This window comes from Astatotilapia calliptera, chromosome 14, assembly GCF_964374335.1.
Source record: "Astatotilapia calliptera chromosome 14, fAstCal68.1, whole genome shotgun sequence".
Taxonomy (NCBI): Eukaryota; Metazoa; Chordata; class Actinopteri; order Cichliformes; family Cichlidae; genus Astatotilapia; species Astatotilapia calliptera.
In genome coordinates this window covers 2,169,721-2,193,879 of record NC_137435.1, presented here as the reverse complement: position 1 = coordinate 2,193,879, position 24,159 = coordinate 2,169,721, and the positions used below count along the sequence as shown (strand labels likewise).

At 41.1% G+C, this 24,159-nt stretch overlaps 1 protein-coding gene across 1 annotated transcript; it reads right to left on the bottom strand.

The window, feature by feature from the left end:
* Positions 1 to 559: 559 nt before the first annotated feature.
* On the bottom strand, positions 560 to 22,850 carry LOC113036000 (NACHT, LRR and PYD domains-containing protein 3-like). Its single transcript, XM_026191965.2, has 15 exons — positions 22,045 to 22,850; positions 21,736 to 21,931; positions 21,130 to 21,191; positions 20,971 to 20,992; positions 19,526 to 19,604; positions 19,148 to 19,373; positions 14,236 to 15,997; positions 13,953 to 14,126; positions 13,696 to 13,866; positions 11,485 to 11,658; positions 8,872 to 9,045; positions 8,595 to 8,768; positions 5,715 to 5,888; positions 3,988 to 4,022; positions 560 to 1,677 (listed from the first exon to the last, which is right to left on the bottom strand). The coding sequence occupies exons 3-15, from the start codon at positions 21,152 to 21,154 to the stop codon at positions 1,106 to 1,108; spliced, it is 3,762 nt and encodes a 1,253-aa protein (XP_026047750.2). The 5' UTR covers positions 21,155 to 21,191; positions 21,736 to 21,931; positions 22,045 to 22,850; the 3' UTR covers positions 560 to 1,105.
* Positions 22,851 to 24,159: the final 1,309 nt, after the last annotated feature.

The window sequence follows — 24,159 nt, the reverse complement described above, 5'->3', positions numbered from 1 at the left end:
ACACCCGAGCCATCCTTCAAATTCGGGGAAATGAAGGATGCATTTGAAGCAGCCTTCGTCTCGTTGCTGTGACGTAATCGGCCTTCAAAGGATGCAGCCCCTGAATTGAGACACAGCCTATATCTCTGATTCAGGGTGGACAATCTGTGGACACAGCCCCAAGCTCAAGTTTGACAACATGGACGTCCTTTTTTACTCTCTGAATCTCTGCTGTGTAGGTGAGGACCTGCTCTGATGACTTCAACAACCTCTGCTCTGCGGAGCAGAGGAAGCACCGCCTCCTTACGTGCAGTGTAGGCATATTAGGATCTGAGGTACTGCAGGGTGGCAGGAGGACTTTGTAACAAGTAACAGTAGTAATTTGTTTTTTGTCAAAGCCACAGAGAGCCACTGTAGTTGGATGAAAGAGTCACATGATCCAGATAAAGATTCAGAAGCACAGATTTGTGACGTATGCCCCAGGATGTAGTATGAAGACTAAAGATGTGCTTCAGTCACTGAGTCCTGCACAGCATACACAGCGTTGTGGGAATTGCAGAGCATATGGTACACACAGTTCTTCTGTTAAAAAGCATTTATTTAATCATGACCAGAACAAAAGATTACAAATGATCAGCAGATACATGAAATATATCTAACAGAACACATTATTGTATCATTGCAAATATAACTATGTAATGTTAATTAATATAACAATGTGCTCTATGAGGTCCTGAAGTATTCATAAACAAGTCAAGTACATAAGTCCTCATGTAAGATAAATAAACTGAACAAAGCTACGCTGGAGTCCAAGAAAAACACTTTAGAAGTGAACATGAGCAGGACAGCTCTTTAATCCCTGGGCTAACTTAATAATGAGCAGGTATTTATGATGGAATCATTATTCATGCAGAGACTGACTATGGCTGCTTCCAATTACTCTAAATTCCAGTCTTAACCATTAGGGTCAGAGACTTGGTGATCAAACACTTTTTTCAGAGAAAAACATAATAAAATATTTCTGCATCAGAGTCTGACGTGTCTCAAAATATGTGGTCAGGTGATCACAGTGTGTACAAAGGTTGTTCTGTGTGGCACTTAAGTAGTTGTTTACATTTGGTGACTGCTATCCCTGCAGGTCACACAAAGCTGCTGAACACTTGTACATTTCAAGTGTAAACCAGAACCACAGTGCAGGGTAGAGGGGCTCAGTGAACCTGCAGAAAACGGTGTGGAGGTGGAGCCGAGTGTCAGAGGTGACATCATAGAAGGACAAAATGCCAGCTGGCCAGTCCAAAAAAACTCCGACTTTTTGAAAACCAGCGGGGCGCCGAGAAAGTCGTATTTCTGTCATTTTGTAATCGTGCCACACTGAGTAATGATTATCTTTGCAGAGCAGCATCCAGGATCTGTCATTTCCTCCATGCCACGATTCATCTGGACCTTTGTCAGGTCCAGCTTTGTAAGTTACACCTATGGAAACAGTTCCCTTCCACTCTACCTCCCAGATACTTAAACCAGTGAGACCCTGTGTACATAGCACCTGCTCCCACTTATAATAAACCTCTGGACTGCTAGGAAATAATTCCCACCGTGAATGTAAAATTGGTCGTTTTGACCCAAGTACTGCCTTTCTGTCTGCAGAGAGAGCAAGGTTCCTGTGAGCTGTATCGGGGTCCAGTGTGAGACTGCAGGCAACTGTTGGAAGAAAAATATACAACACTGAGATGTTTCATCACTGCAGTGTTTCTTACAGGTTTTACACATTTGTCCTGATGCATGCTCAGTCGTCAGGGTAAGTAAATCATGTTCATCTGGAGAAATGTCAAAGAGCTGACCTCACAGTTCATTCAGTGCTAGTTTCAGTCATTATGCAAATGTTGTTCATAAGGTTGAAACCTGCAGTCAGCTGATGATGATGTAACGTTTCTACAGAGGTGGGACCAAGTCATTGTTTTGCAAGTCTCAAGTAAGTCTCAAGTCTTTATCCTCAAGTCTCAAGTCAAGTCTCAAGTAATGTCAGGCAAGTCAGAGTCGAGTCTCAAGTCACTGGTGTAAAAGTCCGAGTCAAGTCACAAGTCTGAAACTTTGAATTTCAAGTCCTTTCGAGTCATTCAAAAAAAAGAAAAAATAATGTTGCAGTTATGCTAAATGTAAATATTAGACCATGTAATTTTTAAATCTGTGTTTTTCTCAACACATGACAAAATAGTGAACTTAGAAAATATACACAAATTGTGAAATTGCACCTCTTTAAAATGCAGCTCAATTAAACCTAGCTCCAAGAATAATTTTCACCGACAGTTCTGAGATAAGCTGCATGTTATTCTTGGATGCGGTTGTAGGACCGGCTTTAAAATCGCATGACAAAAATATCATACACATTAAAAAAAACTGCATCACCAACGTAGCCTGGACAACATTTGCTAGTTAGATGAAGTCAGCTATCTCATTGTAGCATATTTATATGCATATTTATAATTATACGCTTCTTGGAGTGAGTGCACACACTCATGAAGTTTAGTAACTTCAGGTCACTGCAACAAGCCCAGGTACAGTTTACCGACGGATGGGTGCAGGACCTTGAAATGCACCGTGTAGAACGAAAGACCATCGTACGTATCATAAGTTTACCAGTCTCACAAATTGTCGTCATAAATACACATTCCTTAACCGTGTATTAATAGGACCTTTGAGCTCAACGGTAATTAATTAGTAGTGGAAATAATTTCTGGTTCATCACAGAAATGTAGCAGTGACAATAATACTGTATGCTGTAATCGTACTGGGCAATTAGTGATACAAAAAACCTGTTTTATCCTGTGAATAAAAGTATGTGTTTTTGTCAATGTACCATAATAACAGAAGCGAAACGCAATATTGTGTCAGGACAATTCACTATTTATGCACAATAAATAAAGGAGCATAGCGCGACAATTTCTGTTCAGCGCCAGACTTGCTTGTAACCTATATCACCAATTATGTTAAGAAAAATGACGCATTAACTACAACAGCAGACTGACCTTTGTGTAAATGCTTGGAGCAGACTAACCTGTGAGCTGGAGTGTTCTGGGACGTTATATTTGATCTTTGAATGGCTGCAATCCAGGCCATCCGTCGCGTCTTTGTTACTTCGGAAACATGGCTGAACAATTTCTCTTCAACGACATAATCCGATAACAACCGATCTCTTTACCCGTCGGCTTCCCGTGGCTGTCATGCGACCGGCTATTGCAGTTAATAATACAACGGCTTCTTGACATTTTTGTGTTTCTTTTTATCGCTGTGTGACTGATTTTAATTGAAAGCCTGCGTGCGCTAGTACCTCTTGCCACGAGTTCCCAGAATCCTTTGCGGTTCTACCCGTGAATGACGTCACATTTTCAATCTCTATATAATATGCATGTTAAATTTAATATTTGGGGTGAAATATCAAGTCTTTTCAAGTAAACCGGTTCAAGTCCAATTCAAGTCCCAAGTCATTGGTGTAAAAGTCCAAGTCAAGTCACAAGTCTTAGAACATTTTTTCAAGTCAAGTCTAAAGTCATAAAATTAATGACTCGAGTCTGACTCGAGTCCAAGTCATGTGACTCGAGTCCACACCTCTGCGTTTCTAACACTGAAAACGCTGCGTCCAGATCAACAGAATCAACTTTTGGGGTTATACACATGTTTGAATATTAAAGAGCGCTTTGAAAGTTTCGCTTTATGAATAAAACACTTGAAGTTATTTTGTTTTTTGCTTTGAAAAATCTTCAGTCTACACACTTTCAGGCCTCTTTTATTTGCACATTGAAATCTACAGCAGTGTTTGAACATGAATATCAAAAACTTTGTGTGCAGCAGGATGCTGACGATTCAGTTAACTAACCACAGGTGCCATTAATAACACGTTCATGTAGGTTACATTAATGCAAACTAGCGCACACTGTTATTGACACATTTTCAGGAATTAAACATAGTATTGAGCTTCCCAGTTAAAAAAAAAAGACTTCATGAATTACTTACCCTTCTTCGCACCCTCTGCTCCTGAGTAGTCCAGCCTGAAACGAAAAGTAAAAAATCATTCGCGCTCACATTCACTCCCGTATTCTCACCTATGGGAAATTTAGACTAATCGATGAACCTATCCCCACAAGCTGCATGTCTTTGGGCTGTGGGAGGAAGCCAGAGTACCCGTAAGGAACCCACACAAACACGGGAACATGCAAACTCCACACAGAAAGACCCGGGGATGATGGTGGAATTGAACTCAGGACCTTGTTGCTGTGCGGCAACAGTGCTAACCACCGTGCTGTATAATAATTACATTTATTATTTCCAAAATGAAAATTCATTTTAAAAAAAGCAATCTAATAGTCAGTTTTATATGTATTTTACGCATGTCTCATGCAGCTTATGCTTTCCATAGTTCGATTTGTTAGTGAAAAGTGTTTTTTACATTTTTCCTGATACAACATGTAATTATAAGGATTAAGTAAGAATGAGGCATATAATAATGGATTGGATTTATATAGCGCTTTTCAAGGCACCCAAAGCGCTTTACAATTCCACTATTCAGTCACACACTGGTGGAGGCAGCTACAGTTGTAGCCACAGCTGCCCTGGGGCAGACTGACAGAAGCGAGGCTGCCATATCGCGCCATCGGCCCCTCTGGCCAACACCAGTAGGCAAGTAGGGTGAAGTGTCTTGCCCAAGGACACAACAACCAGGACAGAGAGCCCAGGGATCGAACCGGCGACCTTCCGGTTACAGATACGCTTCCCAACCGCCTGAGTCACGGTCGCCCATATAAGTCTCAGTGGTCTGCTCCGTGGGGTGAATGAGATTTGTCTCAGGTTCCGTAACATTCTGGATGTTATGGGACTGTCTTAGTTGTCTTTCTGCTATTTTCATCCATCATTTAAAAGAGGAACAGCTGCTACTCCAGTTAGGATGCCTCCTGGTGGTTTTGTCCCACTGAGAGACAGACGCAGTCTCCCCTTGTCAAATCCGCGTCTACGTGTTGTGTTTCCTGTTTTACTTTGTTAGTCTCTAGTTTGGCTTCCTCTGATCTTGTTGTGTTTGATTACTCCCAGCTGTGCTCTCCTCCTGTGTCCCATCCCCTCGTTATCCCTCAGTGTATTTTAGCCCTGTGTCAGTGTCGCGTCGTCCCCTCATGCTGTGTGGTTTCCCTTTGTGCGCCTTGTCCCTAGGTTTCTTAGTGTTTAGTATTAGTTTCTAGTTTAGTTTAGTTTTTGCAAGTTTATTGTTTATGGAGTTTTTTCTGCTACTGCAATAAAAGCAGCCTCTTTGAGTTTACTCCTCCGTCTGAGTGTCCTGTGTTTTGGGTCCTACATCCTGCGTGCCACAGCCGATTCATGACACTAAGACTGCTATTCCCACAACTACTCATGAAGCCGATCATGGATGGATGAAGTAAACATAATCTGAGAAAATGCATAAAGGGGCCACATTTTTATGAATAAAGCATAATGAGACACATCGACAAATATTTTGTATTTGAAAAAATACAGTGTTCTTGTTTTCAGTCATGTAAGAATCACATGAATGTCACAACCTTGAATTCTGCACTGAAGATGATCAGTATCAACTTTGATCTGGTTAATGGGTGATATATAATATAATGGGTGTATAATAATGAGATTATACTGATACACCCATTATATTATAATGGGTTAGTTCACAAACATGATGCTTAGACATCTGTGCATGACAAAAAGGCTCTTTATACCTGAGAGTCTCAAGGCTGCATTGGGGATCCTTCAGTTTAGCAGAAAGCAGTTTTGCTCCCAAGTCACCAGGACAATTGTAGCTCAGGTCCAGCTCCTTCAGGCTGAAGGGGTTGGATGTGAGGGCTGAAGCCAGAGAAATGCATCCTTTCTCACGTATCCAGCAGGCTGACAGACTACAAAAGCAAAAAACAGTAGGCAGAGAATAAATTGTATGTCAGATGGACCCTTATGAGCAAGCAAGCTCAGAGACATGCTGTTTATAGACAGTAGTTGTATATGCAGTTTTGACGTCTTCTCCTACATCATTGCTTATGTGGCAATATTGTCTGCATTTGTATAGCGCTTTTCTAGTCCCTAAGGACCCCAAAGCGCTTTACACTACATTCAGTCATCCACCCATTCACACACACATTCACACACTGGTGATGGCAGCTACATTGTAGCCACAGCCACCCTGGGGCGCACTGACAGAGGCGAGGCTGCCGGACACTGGCGCCACCGGGCCCTCTGACCACCACCAATATTGTCTGAGAGCTGATTCTTATTGTTCAGGAATACTGCAGCACCTCAAAGCCTACTTTTAAATACCGTAGGAACCGTGTAAGCCAGGAGTCTGAAAGCAGCATTTTGGATCAGCTGAAGGCTTTTTCAGGGAGTTTTTAGGAAATCCTGATAATAATGAATTAGTTCAATCTAGAAGTAATAAATATATGCAGCAAGGATGTAAAACTATTAACAAATAATCAACTTCGGTGTGAGTAGAATTTATGTAGCTACTCTGCACTGTTTGCACATGACATTGGCAATAACAATACTTATAGCAGATGATGTGATCCTGTTCTGCACTAATTCAAACAAATCAATACCATCCATATTAAGTCTCATTAATACATTTAGTACATTTTCAGGTTACAAAATAAATTTTGATAAATCCGAAATATTATTTTTGAATAAAAATGAAACGACAAAATCCTCCAATCAATACTCCCTTTCTGCTATCTGAACATGGGTTTACTTATCTGGGTGTGAAATTAACCCCCTCAATTGAAAATATTCTGGCATCCAATTATAATTCCTTAACGACGTCAGTTACTGCACTTCTACACAGATGGATGAAACTACCTATATCTTTAATTGGTCGTATTAATATACTAAAAATGTCAATTTTGCCAAAATATCTTTACCTTTTTCAATCAATACCACCAAACTCTTTCTTCTTAGATTTGCAAAAACTATTCCGAAACTTTATTTGGAACAACAGAAGACCAAGACTCAGAATCTCATTATTATACCTTCCTTATGAAAGAGGGGGTTTACAACTTCCAAATTTAAAGTGGTACTTCTGGGCTGCTCAAATCAGAGCAGCAATGTTTTATTTTGTTAATGAGCAAATTCCAGTGTGGGTTTCTATGGAGTCTACAGAAATCAAAATTTCCGCTAACTTATATCTTTACTCAGCCAACAGGAAGACACTAAATAAGCAAACTAAGAACCCCTTTCTAAAAAACACTATAATGATCTGGTTTGAAACACATAACTACTTCGGAGAAATGATCCAACTGTCTCGGTTTCTTCCTGGTAGGGCGGATGCAGGTTTTAGATTTTGGTTCAATCAAGGTATAAGAAAAGTGTCTGATATGTTTAGGAATAATACTCTTATGTCTTTTGAACAACTTAGAAGTACTTTTTCTATTCCTGTCAAATATTTTTTTAAATTTCTTCAATTAAGAAATTTTATCTCAACCACACAAGGTGACAGCTTAGAAATCCCACCTCCTCCTCTCTAGAGAGCACAGTTATAAAGCATCTAAATGGGCGAGGCCGAGTTTCTGCATTGTATAAATTATTTACAGAAAATTCCAAAGAATCAACACAGTCTATTTTAGAGGCTTGGAGGAAGGATTTGCAAATGGAAATATCTGATGATGAGTGCTATAAATCATGCTCCTTGGCCCAGAGTCAGACAATTAATATTTCAACTTAACAATGTGCAATCTCGACTACTTCTATATAAATGTTTAACAAGACAATATCTTACTCCATCAAAAATGCATCATTTTAACTCAAACATCCCAGACACCTGTATTAAGTGTGGAGTGGACAGGGGCACTTTATTTCACTGTATATGGGAGTGTCCACATGTGAAAATCTTTTGGGAAAAGGTAATAAATGTGTTGAGTCAAATTATTGGTGATGTGATTCCACTTCATCCTAAAATATGTATTTTAAATATATACCCAAATAATTTTGTACCTGCTGCAAACAACAGAGCTCTGTTAACGACTGGACTTTTGGAAGCCAAGCGCTGTGTTGCTATGACTAACTCAGTGGCTTAATGGACTGACATCTATACTATCTATGGAGAAAATAACTTTTGCATTAAGAAATAAACTGGACAAGTTTTGGGCTTTATGGTCAAAATTCTACAACTTTCTGGAGAACTGCAGCGTGCACACTGTGGACTTAACAGCCTGAAACTCTGACTCGATTTGTATATCTGCCCTTCCCTTCTGTTATGGTTTGCTTTGTTTTTGTTTCTATTACTATGTTGTTTCTATTGTTGTTGTGGTTTTGTTTTTATTTATGTATTTATTTATTTTTTACTTTATTTTTTTTAATGCTCACAGTGCACCATGTAAAACCGGTTAAAACCAATAAATAAATGTTTAAAAAAAATAAATACTTATAGCGTTTTCAGAAAGACATCTACTGTAATGAAACGTATTCCCCACTGCTGTGAAATCCATTTTTGTAAATGTCATCAAGAAATGACAGCTTGCTGTCTGCTAATCAGGTTGTGAAGACCCAAGCAACTCAATGTGTATAAGTATGCCAGTGCATAGAACACAGCTAATTTGTCTGATTTAAGGATTCCTTACCTGAGAGATTTTATTTGACAATCAGGACTTTGTAGTTCAGCTGAAAGCCTCATCGCTCCTGAATCCAGCAATTTATTGGCACTTAAATTAACCACTTTCAGATGACACTCCTTGGAGCTGAGAAGTGAACCCAGAAATTCACAGCTTTTCTCTGTCAGCCCACAGAACCCCAGGCTGGGGGGGGAGAGAGTATGTTAATTACTGATTAAGCCACACAAAAAGAAAGTGGGGATGATAGAAAAAAATCAGCGTGCAATATTACAGTTAGAACTCTGACCTGAGAGTTTCCAGTCTACAGAATCGACTCTGTAGACCAACACAGAGCTGCTTGACTCCTGAATCCAACAGTCTATTGCGGCTCATATCCAGTTCTCTCAGGCTGGAAGGCTGATTGCTGAAAACTGAAGCCAGAAAACCACAACTTCCCGATGACAGAAAACAGAAAGACAACCTGAAAGTGTAAAAATGAAGAAATGATCAATTAAGCAGTGCAATCTTAGTTTTCTAGGACCGATCACTTACAGCACCTCCAATACATAATGCTGTATTTCTTCATAGCCTCTTTTCTTTTGGCAAGTACTGATTGGACTGTGCTCATTAAAGATTGTGGCTGTATTGTTGGAGTACAGGGATGATTTTAGGTGGAAAATTAGGTCTGAATAACAACTATGTTTACATTGCTAAAACAAACCGACTCAGATGTTGAAAGACAACAGAGACAACTCTGGCACTTCCTGTAGATTGCGGTACAATAAAAATAGTTAAAGCAAAAGACATAAAATAGGATAAAGTTAGAGGGGAATAGAATCATAGAATGATAATAAAAACAATAGTTACAGACTCATACTGATTTAAAAGCAAGACAATAAAAATAGGTCTTTAGATGGGTTTTGAAAGTCTCCAGGAGGTCCTGATGTGCAGAGGCAAAGTGTTCCACAATTTAGGAGCAGCCGCCACAAATGCCCGGTCTCCTCAGAGTTTTAATCTGGACCTTGGGACAACTAGTAGCATTTGGTCCGCAGACCTCAAAGATCTTGCAGGAGTATACCAGGTTAGAAGATCAGAAAGATATGCAGGAGCTAGTCCATGCAGCGTCTTAAAAACAAGTGTTAAAATCTTAAAATCAATTTGAAAACTGACTGGCAGCCAGTGTAATGATGCAAGTATGGGAGATATGTGATCTCGCTTGCGTGTGCCAGTTAGGAGCCCTGCTGCAGTGTTTTGGACCAGCTGCAGTCAGCCAGTAGATGACGAGGTAACACCAGAATAGAGGCTATTACAGAAGTCGAGGTGAGATGAAGGCATGGATCGCTTTCTCAAAATCTCTGAAGTAGAGAAAAGGCTTAACTTTTGCAAGGAGGCGAAGATGAAAGAAGCTAGTTTTGATTACATTGTTCATCTGTTTATCAAAGATTAAATTGCTATCAAAGATCACTCATAAATTTCTTGCAAATGATTTTCTGTTGTTTTCTAAGAGGCTGAGGTCATAATGGTCACAATGACCTCAGTTTTCAGCCAACAGTTGATTCTTTGGTCTTTGCCACGTTGAGCTGCAGATGATTCTGCTCACACACAGTCGACCACAGCCTGGTACTCTGTCTCATCACCGTCACTGATGCATCCAACCACCGCAGAGTCGGCAGAAAACCTCTGAAGACGGAGGTCTCTGTGCAGTGGCTGAAATCTGTGGTGTAGAATGAAGAGGAAGGGGGCGAGGACGGCCCCTTGTGGTGCCCCTGTGTTGCTGGTCCTCTAGTCAGACACAAAATGTTGAAGATGCACATACTGTGGTCTTCCTGTCAGGTAATCAACAATCCAGGGCATGAGAGAGGATCCACCTGCAGCCTCGATGTCCACCTTTCTTGTGGTGTTCGTGTGAAATACTAATTACATCACAGGACGCTCAGCTGCCTTGCTATAACAACCCCACGCACATTAGATGGTATTCAATTATAATAGAAAACGAGTCATTTAATGAGTCACTTTAACAGAGCTATGTGTTTTTAAAGTAATGTTACACTTTTTAAAATGGCATACCACAAATAATATTAATAATATCAAATAATGTTTACAACACCAGTGCCCCTCACGCTTCTCTTGCTGTATTAGATTGATGTACAAAATAATATTATAAATAATGTTTTTAAAATATATTTTGATAAAAATAACAATAAATTGAAAGTGACATTATTACTGCTTCTCTCTGATGACATTGCAGTTGGCACTGCCCGTGATAAATCATAGTTACTTCAGTATTTTTTACTCAGATTATGTAATTTTGATGAAAGTTTTTGCTTTTTTGTTAAGCAAAAGGTGTGTTCCCATCTCATCACAATGTAGTCACAGTCTGAACCATATACTATTCTCACATCTGCTTTCTAGGTTCATATTATGTGGAGCACTAACACCAGCCTTTTCTGTCAAGCTCTCGGGGATCTACAGAACCACTGCAGATGATTGTAATTTCGTTTCTTCTTATAGTGACTCAGAGGCTGAGAGGGTTAGGAGGCTAAAACTAACCCAAATTGTTGAGTTTTTCAATTTATTATTGTAGTATCTTGTCTCTACAATATAAAGTGCCTTGACGCAATTGTTGTAATTTGACACTATAAAAATAAATTTAATTACATTTTTTTCATGTTATTTTATGTTACCTTTATTTATTTTTTTGTTTGTTCCTTTTCTTTGCACTTACTATTTGCTCTCTCACAAATACTCACTGCTGGATTTAATAGAATTACAGGCATTATATAACATACACACTCACTTCAATATTTAAATATTACCATTGTCTGTAATGTTCTTTGTATGTAATGTCTGAGAGAGAGAGAGAGCATATTCAAGAGTCTTGATGAGCACTGAAACTCCCTCTATGTAAAATACATCATACCTGAGATTCTGGAGTTTACACTGTGGACTGGACAAGCCAACAGAAAGCAGCTTCACCCCTGAATCCTGCAGCAGATTGTAATTCAGGGACAGAGTTCTCAGACTGGAGGACTGGGTGCTGAGGACTGATGAGAGTATCTGGCAGGATGCATTTGTGAGGCAGTTTCTTTCCAACCTAGATGTTAAAAGAAACACTTTTGTTTCGATTCAGATGTTTAACCCCAAAAACAAAACAATGGAATTCTAAGATATACCACTGATCACAAAACCTGTTTATATCCAGACGGCATTTTGCTGTTCATATTCATCACTTCATAAAACATTCAAGCTTGTCAAAAAAAACTTATAAAATCTCCTAGTATTCCATAAACTGCATCAACAGTACATCCATTACACATCCAAAGCATAGGCTGTACAGTTCATAAACTTCTTATCCCTGTGTGGACGAGTTACAACACTTACCATCAATTCTCAATTTAGTTTGATTTATATAGCATCAAATCACAACAACAGTTGCCTTAAGCCACTTTATATTGTAAGGCAAAGATCCTACAATAATACTAAAAAAACCCAAACAAACAAGAAAACCCATCCACCCAATTATATATGACCCCCAGTGTGCAAACGTTTTGGCATCTGTGAAAAGGAAAAAACTCCCTTTTAACAGGAAGAAACTTCCAGTACAACAAGGTTCAAGGAGGGGCGGGGCCATCTGCTGTGATTGGCTGAGGTGTGGGTAGGAAGACAGGACAAAGACACGCTGTGGAAGAGAGCCGGAGACTGAAAATAACTAATGATTAAATGTAGAGGTGTATAAACACATAGTGAGTGAAGAAGAAACACTCAATGCATCATGGGAATCCCCGGCAGCCTAAGTCTATTGCAGCATAACTAAGGGAGGATTCAGGGTCACCTGGTCCAGCCCTAACTATATGCTTTAGCAAAAAGGAAAGTTTGAAGCCTAATCTTGAAAGTAGAGATAGTGTCTGTCTCCTGAATCCAAACTGGAAGCTGGTTCCACAGAAGAGGGGCCTGAAAACTGAAGGCTCTGCCTCCCATTCTACTTTTAAATACTCTAGGAACAACAAGTGATATTCTGAGTTTGGGATTACGCTGTGCAAGGAACATTACGTTGGACTATCACCACTTCTACGGCTTTCCGGAGGACATAATAAGAACTCAGGAAACACAGGAAAGATGGCGCTGGGTTTCATGGCATGCTGTTTCTCGGTTCTAAAATGTTTATGTATTGTATTCATAGTGGTGTCCCTGCTAGCTTTGAAAGCCCACTCCCATCCGTGACTCACTACTGATGCTCCCCTGCGTTAGCCAGTGATTTAAAAGACTCCCGCCACCAATGGCACGGTACAGGAGAAACTGCATCAGTGTGATCCACCCTGTGCCTGCCACCCACACTTGACCCGCTCCAGTTTCCATACAGAGCTAACAGATCAACTGAAGATGCCATTGTTACAACGCTCCACACCACCATCTCTCACCTGGAACAACAGGCTGCTCCTTGTTGACTTTAGCTGTGCTTTCAATACAATACAATTCTGTAACCGGAAGGTCGCCGGTTCGATCCCTGGGCTCTCTGTCCTGGTCATTGTGTCCGTGGGCAAGACACTTTACCCTACTTGCCTACTGGTGTTGGCCAGAGGGGCCGATTGCACGATATGGCAGCCTCGCTTCTGTCAGTCTGCCCCAGGGCAGCTGTGGCTACAACTGTAGCTGCCTCCACCAGTGTGTGAATGTGAGAGTGAATGAATAGTGGCATTGTAAAGCGCTTTGGGTGCCTTGAAAAGCGCTATATCAATCCAATCCATTATTATTATTAATACTCCCGGACAGACCAATAATAAAACTGCTGGATATTGAACTTCCTTCAACTACCTGCTGCTGGATCAGAGACTTCCTGTCAGACCGTGTACAGAGAGTTAGAGTGGGGCCTCATCTTTCCCCAGCCTTAACAGCAACTCTCCACAAGACTGTGTACTAAGTCCCCTACTGTACACTCTGTACACACATGACTGTGTCAGTACCCACTCAGACAACGCAACAACGCAGTGATTAAGTTTGCAGATGATACCACCATGGTGGGGCTCATCTTTGGGGAAGACGAGACGGCGTGCAGAGCTATATATGTGCACACACACACACACACACACACACACACACACACACACACTGAGCAATGTAAAATTTATCTAACCCGAGAATTTGGAGTTTACACTGTGGACTGGACAAGCCATCAGAAAGCAGCTTCACTGCTGAATTCTGCAGCTTGTTATAATTCAGGGACAGAGTTCTCAGACTGGACTGGGTGCTGAGGACTGATGAGAGATCCTGACAGCATGCGCTTGTGAGGCTGTTTTTGTCCAACCTAGATGTTAAAAGAAACAAATTTGGTTTTATTTAAGAAACTGAAATTGAAATAAAAGTCTTCCTTACAATAAAATAAACAAACACCTGAGAGTTTTCAGTTGACAGTTTGGATTCTGCAGTCCAGCACAGAGTGAGATCACTCCTGAATCTTGGAGGTTGTTGTTACTAAGGTCTAGTTCAACCAAATTACACAATGGGGAGTTAAAAACGTTTGCCAGAAATAAGCAGCTTCTGTCTGTCAGTTTACAGTCACTTAGTCTGGGGAGAAAAAACAGAAAGTTACAAATATTACAAATGGAAGTAATTTATGGTTGTTGTTTTTTTCTTTCATGCTTCTATATATTGTTATTTATAAAAATCAACCTACAGAGCTGTGCTGGAGGTTTTGACCACTGGCAGCAGCCTCAGAAGAGCCTCCTCTGAAGCAGAGTATTTCTTTAGGTCAAACACATCCAAATTTTCTTCAGATGACAGTAAGATGAAGACCAGTGCTGACCAGTGAGCAGGTGATAGTTCATTTGTGGAGAGTCTTCCTGATCTCAGTGATTTTTGAATTTCCTCCACTAGAGAACTGTCATTCAGTTCACTCAGACAGTAAAACAGATTGATGCTTCTCCGTGAAGAGACTTTTGTTATCATCTTTTTGATGTATTGGATTGTTTTCTGTTTAGGTTTTGAGCAACTGTCTTGCTGCCTTGGCAAACCTTGCAGGAGACTCTGGTTGGTTTCCAGTGAAAGACCCAAGAGGAAACGGAGGAAGAGATCTAGGTGTCCATTTGGGCTCTGCAAGGCTTTGTCCACAGCACTCTGGTAAAACTTTGTAGCTGCGTTGTCCTTAAATAACAGTTTGGACAACTTGGATTTAGATTGTGCATCAGAAAGCAGATTGACTCCAGAGTTGATGAAGGTCAGATGGACGTGAAGAGCAGCCAGAAACTCCTGAACGCTCAGATGGACGAAGCAGAACAACTTTTCCTGATACAGTCCTCTCTCCTCTTTGAAGATCTGTGTGAACACTCCTGAGTACACTGAGGCTGCTCTGATATCGATGCCACTCTCTGTCAGGTCTGATTCATAGAAGATCAGGTTTCCTTTCTGCAGCTGATCAAAGGCCAGTTTTCCCAGAGACTCTGTCATCTTCCTCCAGTATTGATATGTCTCAGCTCCTCCATCACACTTGACCTTCTTCACTTTGGCCTGAACCACCAGGAAGTGGATGTACATCTCAGTCAGGGTCTTGGGCAGCTGTCCTCCCCCTCTGGTTTTCAGCACATCTTCCAGAACTGTAGCAGTGATCCAACAGAAGACTGGGATGCGGCACATGATGTGGAGGCTTCGCGATGTCTGGATATTGCTGAGGACAATGCTAGCCTGTCGCTCATCTCTGAATCTCTTCCTGAAATACTCCTCCTTCTGTGGATCAGAAAACCCTCTGACCTCCGTCACCATGTGCACATACTCAGGAGGGATCTGATTGGCTGCTGCAGGTCGTGTGGTTATCCAGAGGCGAGCGGAGGGAAGGAGTTTACCACTGATGAGGTTTGTCAGCAGCACATCCAGTGAAGTCGACTTTCTGACATTAGTCAAGGTTTTATTTTTTTCGAAGTCCAGAGGAAGGCGGCACTCATCCAGACCGTCAAAGATGAACACAACTTGGGGCTTGTCATAGTTGTAGGTTTCTCCTTTTGTTTCAGAAAAGAAGTGATGAAGAAGTTTCTTCAAGCTGAACTTTTTCTCTTTCAGCACATTCAGCTCTCTGAAAGTAAATGGAAATATAAACTGAATGTCCTGATTGGCTTTGTCTTCAGCCCAGTCAAGAGTGTATTTCTGTGTTAAGACTGTTTTCCCAATGCCAGCCACTCCGTTTGTCAGCACTGTTCTGATTGGCCCATCTCTTTCAGATGAAGTTTTAAAGATATCTTCACATTTGATTGTCGTTTCTGTTGTGGCTGCTTTCCTAAATACTGCTTCAATTTGTCGGATCTCATGTTCATCATTGACTTTTCCAGTTCCCCCCTCTGTGATGTAGATCTCATTGAGGAGCGTTGGATTTCCAGCTTTAGCAACTTCCTCAAACTTCTTCTTCAGATTAAATTTGACTTTCCGCTGGCAGTTCATTGTGTTAGTTTCTGAATTAAAAACAAACAAAAACAAAACATAAAAAACCCAGTAATAACACCAAGTGGAGTTTGCAGTAACAATGGCAAATGTGATACAACCTCATTTTCAAAAGAGTTTAGACAGTGTGTAAAATCCAAAAACAGAATCCAGTGATTTTAAATACATATTTGAGTACTGTATTTTTCGGACTATTAGGCACACTTAAAATGCTTTAATTTTCTCAAAAATCAACAGTGCACCTTATAATCTGGTGCGACTTATGATGAATTCTGGTTGTACTTACTGACCCCGAACCAATTTAATGTGGTACACGGCGCTCAGAAATCTGTCAAAAATGTTTTAGTATGACTTTGCTAAGCTACGAAGCCGCACCCCTTGATTGATTGTCGGAGCATTACGACTATCGCAGTCAGGAACCTCGTGGAGTAATCTGGGTCCTAAACTCCAACACTTCAGGTCCCAAAGTCAAACGAACACTGCGGCATCACTGAGAGTTAAAAACTGTCTAAATTCTTTCATCCTTAATAAAATGATCAGCGTTGCTTCTTTACCAGTTGTAACAATTAAGTTTAACATCCAGGCATCCATGAAAACAGAATTTAATACATTTAACGGAGTTAGAAGTTAGCAGGAAGTTAGCTCGCTAACTTCCACCTAAACATGATATAGCATGTTCTGACTGAGAGATTTCTGAAAAATTCAATCTTACAGCTCTGCTGTCACTTCCAACACAAATGAAGACAGAAAACTAAACAGCAGTGTGTCATGGTCCTGGGTCCCCTGACCCAGCGTTTTTAGTTCCTTGTGATGTTTGTAATATTGTACTTGTGTGAGTTATTTTATGGTTTCTAGTTTCGATCCCTTGCCCTTCATGTTTCTCTATGTCCCCTCTGTTCTGTGTAAGTCTGTGTCTGCATGTTTGATTTCCCCTCTGTGTCTTTCGGTTCTTAGTCCTCTGCCTTATGGTTTATGTCTCTGTGTTTCTTAGTTGCTGTCTCCACTGTGTCAAGTTCGCGTCTCTGTGTGATCCTTCCTGTTTTACTTTGAAGTTCCGTGTCTTATGTGAATGTGTCCTGCTTTGCTTGTCTCGTCAGTCCTGATTTCTCCCAGCTGTGCCCTCCTTCTGTGTCTCATTCCCTCGTTATCCCTCTGTGTATTTAAGCCCTGTGTTTCTCTTTGTCAGTGTCGTAGTCTCCCTCATGGCTGTGTGTGATTCTCCCCGTGGTTCCTGGTAGTGATGGGCAGATGAAGCCCCATGAAGCACTGAAGCTTTTCATCCAATTGGTTCACCCCAACGCGAAGCTTCATGAAGCTTCATTTGCTCTAGCAGGACACCTACTGGACATAAAAATAATAGCTGGCATGAATTTGAAGAGTGTGGCATTTTGCACACAGCCTGTAAATGTCAACAACAAAAGGAGTGTGTAAAACACCTATAGTGTAGTGATGGCAGTATACTGTGTATATTTATGCTGGCAGTATGGAAAATGATTATTTGCGGCAAAGTTCGAACCGCTTCATGAACCAGTCACGTGGTACAGCCGGGCAGCGAGGCTTCGGACGTCATCATTTTCAGCTCCTCCCATAAATGAAGCAAGCCTCGATACGCGCTTCGCGGAAACGCCCCCTCCATTACTCGACACACGCTCCGAAGCCTCGATACAGAACGTCCCATCACTAGTTCCTGGTATAGTTTATGTTTAGCTTTTCCAGTTTAGTTTAGTACTGTTTTTGTGTTTCACTTTTTGCCAGCATTAAAGCTGTGTTTTTGAGTTTACGTTTTGTCTCCGTGAGTTTGCGTTTGGGTCCTCTCCTGCCTGCCACACAGCCGAATCATGACACAGTGACGTTTGTAGGGTTACTGAAGTTGGGCTAGCTGCTATATAATGATGTGCTACGTGATCGCTAGCAACACAGCTATGTTAGCATAGCATAAACTCACTGAAGCTGGAGGATGAATGGTAACTTTTTTCCACTCGATAAAAGTTAACGTGAGGGTTCCTGATGGTTAGGGACAAATGCAATCGCATGGCAGGATGCTGTAAACGGACCAAACTTCAGTCAGGAGAACAACTGAGATAATCCATCCACAATACCAGGTTAGTCACTAATATACTGCAACTACATAGGAATAGAACAGCTGCCTGAGAATTCAACATTAATGAATCAATGGTACAGAAGTGGAGGAAGCAAGAAGAATAAGTTGAGTAAGGTTTGACTTATCTGACTGTTTTGTTTTTCTTTGTTTGGTCTGAATAATACAGTACACATGTGTAATGGAGTTGTAATGGCTTCAGTTTTTAGACCTGTATTACATCCATTATTTATATTTGTTCCATGATTTGTACACATGGCATGTAAAACCTTTACATCTGGGGATGCACCATAAAGATTTATATGAATGCTACCATCTAACCCATTTCTTTTTCATTGCTTAATTCAGCAAGACAATACCCAACCACATTGTGAGTGCATTCCAACAGCATGTATTCATAAAAGAGTCTTGGTATTAATGCAGGGGAGGTGTGATGAGCTGATGCAGCTCCGGTGTGTCAGCCTCCCTGCAGTGGCGCCATAGACCACACCCAAACAGTCTCAGTAGTTGTTTGCATTTTAACAGAGAGAGAATATCAACCAAAAATCCAGAAAAAAAGCAAAGTCAGCACAGTCCATAAAGTTAGTATGTATAACTTTGTGTGTTTTTTCTGGATTTTTGATTGTGTATTACATTCTTTCTCTCCATGAAAATAAAGATTTTTATGGAAGTCACAAGTGAGCAAATAAATTCAGCTTACTTGTAATCACACTGATATGCTGAGCCTTAGTTTTTGTTTTATGTTGATGCTGGTGGCATCCCAATTCAGGTTTATTCTCCTGTTACTTTCTGAGTTTTTCCCCATTGTGTCCAGTTCATAGGTCTACATCTCGGCATTAGCTGTTCCTCTGTTCTGTTTTTTGCATGTATATTTTGAAAGACTTCAGTATTAAACCCGTTTTGAGTTTATTTCCTTTTTTCATGAGTCCTGCATTAAGGTTCACTTCCTGCCCACCATACAGCAATCCATGACAGTATTATGGATCACAGTGGCATCATTAGATGTCATAGCTTTTGTCATTTTAATTATCATTTGTTTCTCAGTATTGTTAATATGTCTTACTGCTCTGGATGGACTCAGCTAGTTCGTTGTGATTCATTCTCCTCAGGAACTGCAGTGTGATCTTAAGAAAAGCCATTCTCCTGATCCTGATCTGCTTTTCTTCACCAACATCTCCCACCTCGTGCTTCTTCTGAGTCTCTAAATAGTCAGAGTTTCCTTGACTCAAAACACTCTGAATCATCTGCAGTTCATTCTTCACAAATGCTATAATGTCCTCCTGAAGTAACTGTAACAGAACAGACAGATTAAAACAGAACCACAATCAGGCAATGTAGTAGGAGTTGACAACACTAGTCTTAATAGCACTGCAAGGATCATCAAAACAGATAAATTTTCAATGATTTTAACGATGGTGAAAAATTTTCTACAATCACATACTGCAAATATGGAGTCCAAGTCTTGAGGATTGTTATGGATAGATGGAAAACTGGCAGACTCTGTTTTGTCCCCATGATCTCTGCAGAGAAATAAAACTATGCGTAATGTGTCATAGTTTACATGCAGTACCTACAGGTAGTTAATAGTAAATAATGCTTATCTATAGCAGAAAGATTTGTACAGTAGTTTAACTAACACAGTTGTGATCTCATGACCACCTGCAGTTGTGAGCAGCTGTCACAAAACAGACTGAGCGCAACAGATTCACATCTAAAAATGGACAAATTTACAGCGTAAATAAATCAAAGGAAGAGAACACAATGACATGTCTCACTTCAATGTAGGTTAATCATGCTAACAGAAAGACTGACTGCCGAGAGACAAAAAAGCATCAGAATGCTAATGTCTGCCAGAGAAACACATTGTAGTCGTGAGCACGACCCACATGTACACATTCAGAGGCAGGCAGATGTAATTTGAAAAGGTTTATTGATTGCTAGTGATGTTACACCTGACATTGAAACCCCCAGGCCTGTATCAAGCAAATGGGGTGTGTCCAAATGATGCCTTTGTCGAGGCCCATATTGTTCTTCAGGCCCCTGCAGAACATCAGGGGGGACAGAGCATCTCCTTGGTAGATCCCGCACTTGATGCTGACTGACGCTATTGGCTTGAAGTTGACCTTTAGTGTTGTTCACCACATCCCCATGAGTTCATGATGAATATTTACATATATAAAAAAAAAAAAAAAAAAAAAACCCCAACAAACAAGTGGCTGGCGTAGAATACAGGAACATCTGGGCCGAGTATGGACTGGAAGTCCTGAGATCAACATGGGAGACTCCTACTAGGGTGGTGCAGAATAACTGACCAAAGATCTTTTGGGACTTCAAGATACAGATGGGCAAAACGGTGGCGGCTAACCAAATGGACATAGTGGTGGTAGACAACCAGAAGCAGACGGCTGTAATGATAGCTGTAGTGATACCGAATGACAGCAACATCAGGAAGAAGGAACAGGACCCTCAAGCTCCCAGGCCTCTGGTAGAGGACACAAGCTTGGAGCATGAAGACTGAAACCCTTATATGATAAATATACATACAAAGCATTATAGATATATATTTTTTAGGAACATGTAGGTTCAGTTTAACAAGTCATCACTTGTTTGGATTGAGCTAGCATATGGGAACCAGTAAAACCAGACTTGACTAATGTAGCCTCAAAAGAACCACTTTCAATTCTTTAATCCAAGTCCTTAATTTTCATCTACTTTTGACCATCCTTAGGATGACTCTTTGTACACCACTTAAATTAAAACCATAAATTCTCTTTTTTTTTCTGGAGTTTAATGTGTTCAATTTCATAACAACTCAGATCATGAGCTTCATCAGTACATGAGAAATGTGTTTAAGGGAATGAAAGCACGATGTAAACATGGGATTACCTTTTCTTGTTAGAGGATGCACCTAAGAGTGAAAAGAAAAAACTAAATTAGCACTCAGGTTGAAGATTATTTTAATTATTCATTTTATTATTAAAAGCCCTCAAAAAACAAAACAAAAAAACAACCAATAAATATGAAAAAGAAAATAATAGGACTTACTGGAGTTATTCATTTTTGGATCCATCAGATCATCTGCATACTGCACTTCTAAGGAAACTTATCTGAGTGGGATAGTTGCAAAAGTAGTACGTTAGATTCAAACAGCATTAGAAACGCTACTTATGCCCCTCGAGTTCTAACACCTTGTCAAACCAGTCCAGCAAGAGCAAGTAGAAACAGAATTGTTGAGTAGTGTCAAATGTTAACGGAAATGTAGTAAAAGGAGAAACTTGCAGGGTGCATAATTATAAGAGCTTTAAAGAAGTCTCAAGACAAAAATGAATAATTTAGAAGCTCCAGGACAAGAAAAATAAACAACAAGGGCTAAAACCCAAATTCAGTTCAACACAAAGGTGGCATGACAAAGAAAAAGTGAAATATAAGTAAGACTTGCACAACGTAAATGTTATTTACAAGTGGACACAATAACAATAACCAAAATTGAATACAATTTTAAATTTGAAGAAGTTTATCACACAAAAAACAAAACAAAAAAAAAAAAACAGGTTTAGGACCTTGACTATAATTTCACTAACATGTTTTATAAAACACATAGTTGATTAGTTACACTGCAAACTCCTGTTTTAACATGTACATGTACTATACCTGTCATGTTTGAGGTTTTCTGACTGAAAACACAGACTCAGAATCCAAGTTCAGTGCAATTTTGTCTTTTTACAATTAGAACATCAAGTTGCCAGCGATAGCGGAACCTTCAAGCCGTCTGATCCATAACTCCTCAGTTACGACACTCCGCCAGTTCAACAGATCCTTAATCCTCCTTTTTACTCACACCCCAGGTCTAGATATCGGCACAGAAAGAAGCAGAAGGTAAGTTGCAGTCTCTCACAGAAAAAGCAGACAAACATTTCCATACTCCAGATGAACAGAATCAACTTTTTGGGATTTCCTTACCTGGATGATTGAGCGTGCATCAAGACATTTCCATACTGAGACACCAATCTCACTAACAGGTCTTTATTAACAGTCTGGCATCAAATGGACGTCTTCCTCAAGCCTCAGTAGGGAGCGGCAGATCACAAGTTCAGAAACAGGTGGGGTAATCACCTCAGGTACCCAGGTGTGCCCAGTCTGGCTGGAGTAGGCAGAAGATCCGCTTCTAAAACACAGGGTGTGGTTAGTGCACCCACACAGCACAGACAGATAGAAAAAGAAAGAAAAACCAGAGGGAGAGGGGACAGGGGACATCCAGGAGGACCATGACAACACAACTCTTTTGTTTCTGTTATTTTGCTTGAGTAGCATACTGTCATGGTCCCTGTGTCTGCCCAGTCGGCCCAGTCAGGCTACATGTGTTTGTTCTGGTTTCTCTCGCTCTCTCTCCTTCCTGCTCGCAACGGTTTGCCTGGGTGGAGTTCATCATGGGCTCCTGCTTTCGGTCCTCACACCTGCAAGTAATTACTCACCTGTGATTCATCAACCTGTCTGTCTGCCACTTCTTAAGGCAGTGGCTATGAGACCTTCGTCGCTGGACTATTGTGTAACACTCCTTAGTGTAATTCTGGCCTTTCCAACATTTCGAGTTCTATTCATGGTTTCTTAGTATTAAATACCTTGACCCTGTATATAGATTCTCCTTGCCCCCGTCTTGAGACCCTGTTTCCCAGAACCTGTACGTGAGTGTGGCAGTTTAAGTGTGGCATGTAGAAGGAGGATTTCCATGTGGAGTGAGTGGACCGGCAGTGAACCCCTGGGATCCCTGGAACCCCTTTTCCCCACTTGTTTATGGTGCACTTGGAGTTGTGTTAATAAGGAACTGTTTATTGTGATTCGCAGTCTGTGCGTGAGTCTATCCTGCTCCGACGTGACAGATTCATATTCAAAATAATGACTCTGAAATTTCTTATAGTCCAGTTATTCCTTCAAAAGAAATCAAAACAAGATTCTGTCCTGTGATACAGTGATCCAGACTCTTGAGTCAGGATCTGTTCGACAACAGTTTATAGACAGACCTGTACAGCGTCCGTATCACTGCAGACGCTGCACCAATCCATCTTCTTCCTTTACTTGTGAAGAAAACCCAGAGATACTTAAACTCCTCCACTTCTTGAAGATGGAAAACACCACCCCGGTCAAGAGGTTCCACCCTGCAACATTGTAGAGGTGTGTCAACCAACCTGAGTCGCCTGATGGTTTGTGAGAATCCCCTGGCAGCTGCCCAGCACACACTGCACCCGACCCTTAGAGTGCTTCCTGCTGGTGATGGGCCTACAGGAGTCTGGGCTAATGTCCATTTATTGGACTGGGCGGGCCCCGTGGACTAAGGCCCAGCTGCTGAATCCAGGTCCCTGACCTGGAGTGGGCACTTCACCCTTTTTTCTGCTGAAGACCATGGCCTCAGATTTGGAGGTGCTGATTGTCATTCCCGCTGCTTCACACTGGCGTGAGAATTGCTCCGGTGTGAACTGGAGGCCACCACCTGATAAAGCCAACAGAACCATATTATCTGCGAAAAGCAGAGATGAAATTCTCAGGCAGTCCCAGTGGAAACCTCCCACCACCTGGCTATTCCTTGAAATTCTGTACAAATAATCTGAATCAGTGACAAAGAACAGATTTGGCAGAGTCCAAACCCCACTGGAAATGAGTATGACCTATTACCGGCTATGCGGACCAAGCTCTTGCAAAAGTTGTATAAGGATCAAATGGCCCCCATCAGTGTGCCAGACACCCGAATACTCTCGAAGAACCTCCCACAGAACACTCAGAGGGACACAGTTGAATACCTTTTCCAAGTACACGAAACACGTGTAGACTGGCTGGGCAAACTCCCATGCACCCTCAAGTATCCTCAAGAGCGTGAAGAGCAGGGCCAGCGTTCCACGACCAGGATGAAAACCACATTGTTCCTCCGGTATCCAACATTCGACTAATGGACGAACTCTGGCCGAGCAGTGTGATTCCCCCCTATAGTTGGCGCATGCTCTCGGGTCCCCGCTTCTTGAAGATGGAAAACACCACCCCGGTCAAGAGGTTCCACCCTGCAACATTGTAGAGGTGTGTCAACCA

Excerpts from the sequence above, each read along its gene's own strand:
- LOC113036000 (XM_026191965.2), bottom strand. The coding sequence starts at position 21,154 with ATGGATCCAAAAATGAATAACTCCA. Across the intron at positions 19,605-20,970 it reads GCATCCTCTAACAAGAAAAG|AGATCATGGGGACAAAACAG; the intron begins GTAATCCCATGT and ends ATTTCTCTGCAG. Across the intron at positions 9,046-11,484 it reads TGTAAACTCCAGAATCTCAG|GTTGTCTTTCTGTTTTCTGT; the intron begins GTATGATGTATT and ends TTACACTTTCAG.